The 8,223-nt window shown below is 33.3% G+C and overlaps 1 protein-coding gene across 1 annotated transcript; it reads right to left on the bottom strand.

Moving 5' to 3' along the window:
* Positions 1 to 473: 473 nt before the first annotated feature.
* On the bottom strand, positions 474 to 2,146 carry LOC148181373 (60 kDa lysophospholipase-like). Its single transcript, XM_088042544.1, has 9 exons — positions 1,927 to 2,146; positions 1,773 to 1,875; positions 1,616 to 1,724; positions 1,445 to 1,570; positions 1,192 to 1,399; positions 1,038 to 1,147; positions 808 to 990; positions 647 to 760; positions 474 to 593 (listed from the first exon to the last, which is right to left on the bottom strand). Exons 1-9 carry the CDS (start codon positions 2,003 to 2,005, stop codon positions 546 to 548), a joined length of 1,080 nt encoding a protein of 359 aa, XP_087898670.1. The 5' UTR covers positions 2,006 to 2,146; the 3' UTR covers positions 474 to 545.
* Between the last annotated feature and the right edge of the window lie 6,077 nt (positions 2,147 to 8,223).

The raw sequence follows: 8,223 nt of genomic DNA, 5'->3' as shown, positions 1-8,223 counted from the left end.
TATTTTAAAAATCAGTCAATTTGCCTTTCCTTTTTGTTGCTTTACTACCAATTTATTGTAGAGAAATTTACATAATATGTAATTCTGATTAGATCTGGATTATGAAGTTGAGAATTTATCAGTTTATCAAGGAAGACACTAATTACTAATTATGTACTAGAATATTTTCACAAGATCTGTCTTTAATAATCTTGTTTTTTTTTTACTTGTCATGGTTTTTATTTACCTGCAATCCATTTATTCCGCCAGCATAATTATGGTAACGCAGTTTTTGCAAATACAGACATATCAACGGCTCAGTATTCGTTTTTCAATCTTTAAGTGTTTCTAAAAAGTAGTTTCAGAATTATACAAGTTCTAAACTCTCATTTTTGTAAGGGCTGATTCTTAGAACTGCCACCTTTTGTTATGTTTTTATTTTTAAGTTTATGCAAGGCAAGAAATAATTCAAACTATTTAAAGTTTCTCCTTTAGAAAATATATTTAGGTAATATTATGTTCCTTTAAAATGCAAAATAAAACTTGAACTTATAAAAGTACTAGATTCATTTGTTTACTGGAGTCAACTCTCCCCGAATGTTGCTCTTCAGAGCCTAAAATTTTCATATGTAAATTACAAGACATTATTTGAATATCCAACTCCTACCAATATTCGTTCTTTGTGAGACAATTTCGGATCCCCCAAAACCACGACCAGTTTAGTAAAAGCCGCTTCTTGTGTCATATCATGCCCACTAATTATCCCAATTTTTTCAAGGACCTGAAATCCAAATTTCTTAAAATGTCACTGTATTTTTTTCCGCGGACCTCTCCAGTTTCGTAGATAGCAATAACTGATCCTTGTAAACAAATTGATGTGTTGACTATTATAACTCCTCTTTTGACTGCATTTTGTAAAACATTGATGATGTCCTCTTGATTTGAAGGAATATTTCCATTGCCATAAGTTTGTATGACCACACCACTCAAAGATTGGAGAAAATTATCAATCTAAAAGTTTTTGTTTTAAGGTGTTTCTATAAGTTTGATTCGTTTACCAAAGAAGCGGTAATTGTGGGAAAGAAAGTTAAGATTCCCACGTTGGTATTCAAAGTCGTATTTACCCCAAAACCGCTTTTGTCTGGTTTTAAAATGCGTTCTCTATAAACTGAAAAAACGTTATCAAATTACAAACTAAACAACGAATTTTACTTGTTATGTCAGCTTCTGTTGTACCAATTACACCATAATTTGGTGAATCGAAAGCAGCAAACAATGACGGATATACTTTAGTAGCCCGGTTCCCTCTTAGTAATTTGTTACCGACAAAAACACACACTTCAGGTATACAGTAAGTTGATAAAATTAAAGACGTTAGAATATTGTTCACTGCATCACTACGATGTTCAAAAATTGAAATCTGAAATTCAGATTACTGGTGCTACCGAATTAAAACTATTATTACCTGGGCACCCGTAACGATGACGGGTTTTTCCAATCCACGAAGCATGAAAGATAATGCGGACGATGTATATGCCAATGTATCAGTCCCATGTAAGATCACGAATGCATCAAAATTTTTGTAGTTATCCTGAAAAAACGTTATGCTTAGAGATAACACACTGCAAATAATTACGTTGATGTCTTTTGCTATTTTAATCCAATCTGTTGACGTCAAGTTAGATGAATCTAGGAGTGGATCATACTCTTTTACTTCATAAATTATAACAGTGTTATCCACTTGGCTACAATTGATTTTAAATTTATGTGTCAAAAAACTGAGAATGCTTTACGGTAAAACCAGTTGAGGAAAGGTGCCCACTTGGGATTTCGGGTCATGAAGCTCAGGAATGCTTCTCAGTCGATCCAGGAAGACACCGGGAATCGGAACGAACACTATAAAAGTGTCTACTTCAAAGCTTTGTAGTTTAGAATTGTTCGTCTTACCACCATCCTTGTTTTTTTTCATCCCAATTGTCCCACCAACATAGAGAACTAGAACAGATTTTTTTTCAAGTTTAGCCATTTCTGCCAAGTGCACGGTTCAATATACTTTGTTTAAATACATAAATGTTTTATTGTGAAGTGAATGATTCAGATCGATAACACAAAGGGAAAAATGAAACTGGGAATTTTGAGCTTATCTAACAAGTGTGATGTAATGAAATGACACTTTCCTTGCTGTGTCAAACAAGCATATGTTAATCAAAGGAGATTGTGAACCCTGACACTGCATGGTGGAAAAACCTGCTGAGAATGGATATATTTAGCACTCACCTTATTTAAGATTATTGCAGGCGTAATTGGTTAGTGCAATTTCGACTAGTAGCACAAAGGCGTGTAAAGAAACAATACGCCCTTAGTTAAATTTGTTGCATCCATAAGTGTCACCTCTCACAATTGCATATAACATTTTAATTTTAAGATTTAGATTACATTTTAATGCTGAAACAAACAGTTATCGTGCGCTACATTTTGATGCAAACTTACTGATAAATAGTATTTGACAGTTTTCAAACTAATTGTCGAACAACTAAAAAATTTAAACTGAGCCAGCCGGAATGGCGGGGAAGTTAATGAGGTTTTCGAGGTTTTCAGCTTTAATTTTCATAAACTTTTTAGCAAATATTTTGAAGTTTTCTAGATTCTCATGTTTCTTGGCTTTCAAGTTCAGAGTTGACCTTTTTAATATGTTAATTTTTGTCTTTTAGGTTTCATATTTTTGAGTTCGGAAGTTTTAGACTTTTTATATTTATTTCAAGTTCCTAATTTCAATTTTCTTTGGATTAGCCAACTTTGAGACATGAAATTTCAACAGATTTTATTTTCGTCGGTGTTTCAGGTTTTTAAATCTGTTGAGCTTTCAAATTACATATTTGGGTTTTAGGTTTTTAACTTCCCAAATGTTTATGTTTTCAGGTACATATTTGATTTGTAATTTTTTGGGAGTTTTACGAGTTTTTGGACTTAGAGATTCTCATTAGATTTAATCATAGACCACGACCTGCTGTATATCTACGGCCTGTGCAAAATCTCATTTCCCCGTAGCAAGAATGTTTTCGAGAAAACGCATTTTTTGCCGAGGAGGGCGCTGCTGCTCGGGCGCTTTTGACAATATTGACAAATTGAATTTTTGGGTTAGTAAGATTTTTGACTTTTGAAAGCTACAAAAAACACAAACGCAGAACAAAGTAACGATCGTAAACAAAGCACACAACGAAAACTTGAAAAAGCAACAAACAACGTGTAATAATTTCAATATTCAAACTTAAAATTTGAAATGTCAAAAACAATGTTGGTAATAAACCCAATATGGTAAAATGTTCCCAAAAGTGCCCGAGCAGCGGCGCTTTCCGAAGCATATGCGGAGAAACAGACTACACGAATGCACAGGTCGTAGATATACAGCAGGTCGTGTCATAGACATTCAGTTTTTGGATTCCATATTTTTTTTTTTGATTCTATGGATTTCTCTTTATTGCATTTCATTTTTTTTATTTCGTACATTTTTTAGATTTTGAGATTTTCTGTACCGCATAGATTACTACCTAGATTACTTTATCCTTTTTTTCTAATTTGCTAATATTTTGTAAATTTTGTATTTACTTTGCTTGAATTTGCTAATATAATCTTTACCAATATTTATCAGATTATTAGTTCCTAAATTTTAAGATTCTAAAATTATGAGATTTTCATTTTCTTATATCTGATTTAAGCTGTATGAAAATCAGAAATTAAGCCTGTCAAAATCAAATAAAATTGTCGAAATCGATGTAAGAAAAACAAACTTTTGAATCCAAGATAGCTCAAGACCTTTTGGCATGTCAAGATTTTGAGGAACTGTAGGAGCTAAAAACAAATAACCCAAAAATTAAAAAAAATCGAAAACAACATTTAGAGAATCACAAAAATTGTAACACTGAATACAGTAGACTTTCGATTATCCGAGCTAATGTGGACTAGCCCTTACTCGGATAAGAAAAAATTCGGATAATGCAAAGGCTGTTTGAAATAAAAAATGTTACACAGAAAATCAACTCAACAACTCAACAAATCAGTCAAACTAATACAGAGCTTTTTTATGAAAATTATTTATTTTTTGGAAAAACTGAGAAACTCAACCACAGGTCGCTCGAATAACGCAGAGACTCGGATAATCGAGAGTCTACTATACCTCTAAATTCGACTTTCAAGTTTCTGCTTATTCTACTTTTTTCAAGATAATAACGAGTGATCAAAAAGTTTTTAGGTTAGGGTAGGCTATGGGATGATTTTTTGTGTCTGTGTTTAATTGCAAACTACAAATTTGTCAAATTGGATTGAATTTTTTGAAAGTTTAGACCATTGAGTTTAACATTGTTAGTATGACTTAATTACAGACGGAAAAAATTGTTCTATAGCCTAACTTATTCTGAAAAATTTTTCATAACTCGTTATTATTCAAATTTAACGTAAAAAGTGACAAATAGTTATTTCGCTGTATTTATTTATATTTATCTTTATGTTATTATTTATATTTGTTAAGCTCTTGAAAAGTTTAATAAACGGAACTAGTTATCGATCAGCGAGGACTTTGATAAAAGATCCGCCGTTAGTCCCACGCGTTCGACGTTTTAATTTAGAGAGTCTACAAAACCAGGAAGTGATTTTTACCAAAGTCTTAAAATTATAGCGCCTCGTGGAACTCTTCTCAAGCAATCATACTATATCATGATCATACAATCGACTTTAATAATAATAATAATAGGTTACATGGAGTTATTATTGTGAAAATCAGCAAGGCGACCGACAATGCGATATTTAACTGTTTGTTTCAAAGATTATATTGTTACATTGTGAAGCTGAAGATACTTATTTATTATGTAGGTATACAACTGAGATTAACATATGATTTAAGTCAGATTTGAGCTGTGCAAGGTGTAAAAATAATGTTATAAATAAACATGATGGTTTAAAATCCAATATAAATGCAGGGCGCTGACATTCTTTAAAAATGCTGTTTCTCATATTGTCGAATAGGTACAAATGTTTCCCGTCAGTTGTTCGTGTCAAAAGAAGCAAGAAATGCATTTTCTGGAAAAATCCGTGCGTTGCGTGCATTGATGATTTATCTCTTTCGCTTCCTTTTTTCTCACTGACGCTGCTTATCCGCGAAAGAACGTCTCGCTCTCTAATAATTCATAACTATAATTATTCGAATACAGCAAAATATTTATCTGACACAATTGTGATGAATGTTTAGAAGCAGCAGGGAACTTTATGTCTAAGTACGTGAACTAGCATTGTTGACTCGGAGTTTCCTGAATATTCAAACGGTAATTAGCTTTAGCAAATGAAAATCTATTATTAATGGAGAAAGGTTAGTGTGCATAATTGGAAAGGCGTCTCTTTACATAATACCTCTCCGACTGTATTTTGTATTGATGCAATGATCTATCTGCAGTTAACACAGCAAATTTATAGAAACTAATTAAATTCAATGGACAGTTTGTTTTGCGGACGAGTCGTAAAGTCTTATCCACGAGGAATGGAGGATGATTCTTTAATTGTCGGAGATATCTCTTCCTAATCGAATAAGATAACGTGGAGTACTCAAACACAAAAAGAAAACGCACCAAGTGCAACAACGTATGTAATTACTACGACTTGACTGTTGGGATTAATGAGGTCTATCTATAATCATATGTAATTTTATTTCTCGACGCATTCTAAAAGCTGCTACAAGAATTCTTCTTCGGCAAGCATTATCCTTTGCTAATCATGTATATTAAACCTGGACAAAATAAAATGTCGATAATCTCCAAGAATGTTCCCTTCGACAATCAAACACGAATCTGGATATTCAACGATGTAGCGTGTAATTTCCAAGGTTTATGCAGACGTAATTACCGCATCAAAATTAGGGTAATTACAGTTTTTATTTGGCGACTTAATGCTAATTATGGTAATTGTTGATTGCTCGTTTAGCCAAAAAACTATAACTCAGCGAGCTAACGAAAGAGGAATTAACGTGCATCCTGCGGCGTCTTAAACTAGCGAGGACAATCCTGAGTTGGAGATTCTTAACTTGCTCTGCTGGAGGTGCTCGGTATCTCCATCATTTTTTTGTCACATAAATTTCAGTTTACTAATTGTAAATTTTTCATCGAGATCGTCCATGAATATTCATGATCCATATCTTTACTTCTCAAGAAAAACATGTCCAATATCCGAGCTAAAGTTGCTTCTTGGCTTTTCTCTTATTTGAACTTATTAGTGAAATAAAAAATAATTTATTTCTCGTGGTGGGCGGACAAGAAAGATGCTCAAAGTCGTCATATTGTGAAGACAACATTATTATCTACATTTCGACGTAAATTATTCTTACTCGCATGTCGAAGGTAATGACCCACAAACATGAGAGTGAAGTTCCATTTCGTGTTTCTAAAACTAGTCATGGGAAGCATTTGCAAGTAAATTTCTTAAAAGTAGTACAGTTCGGGCTGGAATTTTAAGTACAACATGCTTTTTGCATTCACTGAAATATTTCAATGCATCTACCTTTTACATTATCCTAAGAATAAGCCGGTGGTCCAAGTAAAAAGTAAAGGCCTCACATATCTGTCTGGGAACAATTAGTGGCAGAATTCCGAATAAGAGCGATTATTGAACTATGTGAACTTGAGATTTTGGCGTTGCTGACGGAAATAATTCCATTAAATGAAGAACAATGGCGTTGATTGTTACAACAAACCACGTAATGACACTTCAATTCATAGCGTCCACGCAACAAGAGCTGTTGAAAGCTGTAACAGATCATCAACTTCCAAGAAGCCCGATTGTCAGTGACATCAATTAAAAAATTCTTCCGTTTTGTTGGTTTTTCTGTTGACAACAATAAACGGCAAGGACAATGGGAGATTCATTACGAATCGCAGTCGGGAAAACAATGGCCTTTTATGTTGCGCCTCGGGTGCGTAAGGGTTAGTTCTTCGCATTGTCGTAGTTCCACTACTTCCTATTAATCATATGCAATGGATGCAGTGGAGGATGAAGGCAGAATTATACTCTTGATTAAATTATTTTGTAAAACCGGTCGCCATTAAAATAAATTTAAATAACGGCGGCGTCGGCCATAAATGAAGTTCATTGCTGTTGGTTTCTACAGGAATCCGAGTGTAAGAGGCGAGTAAAACAGACCCACATGTTGAGTGGATAAAATAGCGCTTTTCTGTTACTACGTTTGTTATCTTGCACTAACTCTGCATTATATGCAAATGGTCGGTGTAAAAGTAATCAAATGCTTGTTTATAGACTACGATTATGAGCCGGTAACTAACATAAACATCATTGTTCATTCGTTGCAATTTGCTGCGAGTCGGCGAAAATTCAATTAACGGAAAGTAGATAAAGATCCATGAACTTGAGAATGAAACGTTAGTTTTATGAAGATTTTTGTCGCAGGACACGATCTTGTACCGTTAAGGGTACGACAATAACATGCAAGTTTAACTCTTCTAGAAAATCGGATATTTATTGTCACACTTCTTTAAGAGTCAATGGAAATTCCAAACACGTTTTCATCATATTCCTTGATTTTATCTAGGATATTTATTGTCTGCCAGTACAGGTGTGTGAAAAGGAAAGGAGGATCAGATTTAAGACTCTTTCAAGCGCTCCACTGCACACACGGTTTTGAGTAAAAGCGCAAGTGAGCTAGCTAATGATGTTAAAACTAGGTAAAACAAACATTCCGGGAATCCTAATTTATTATTTTTACTTAACTGGATAATATCGTGTGAAATTAACATTTAATGCGCTTAATCTAATAAGAATTAGTTTCCTTAACAAGTTATTAAAATTTCTTTAAATAACTTGAATATGTTACAAGTATTAAATTATTGCAAATCAAATGCACAAGCGACATGCACTCAACACCTCTCCCACGTTTTCTATGCAAGTACGCTTTATTAGAGGTTTTATGTTTTAGCATTTATTTAAATAAAGGTCAACGATTGAATTGCTGAGGTGTGTTCTATTAATATGTTAGGGCTCGTGTCAGTCAGTTTTCCAGTTCATCGTCTTGTACAGAATATATTATTAGGAATACCTATTGATAAATTTGAAACGAAACTATGTATTATAATACACATAATTACAAAATACAGATAGAACTAAAATTTTCAGACAAATTAATAAATTATAATTTTTATGTATCGTATATTCTTGTGGTTGTTCTATTTTTGGATATTTTTACTTCTTTAA

The sequence above is a fragment of the Gnatocerus cornutus genome, chromosome 1, assembly GCF_029298725.1.
Source record: "Gnatocerus cornutus isolate USDA-ARS CGAHR chromosome 1, icGnaCorn1.1, whole genome shotgun sequence".
NCBI lineage: Eukaryota > Metazoa > Arthropoda > Insecta > Coleoptera > Tenebrionidae > Gnatocerus > Gnatocerus cornutus.
The sequence above is the reverse complement of the archived record's forward strand: the minus strand, read 5'-3'. Positions and strand labels throughout refer to the sequence as shown.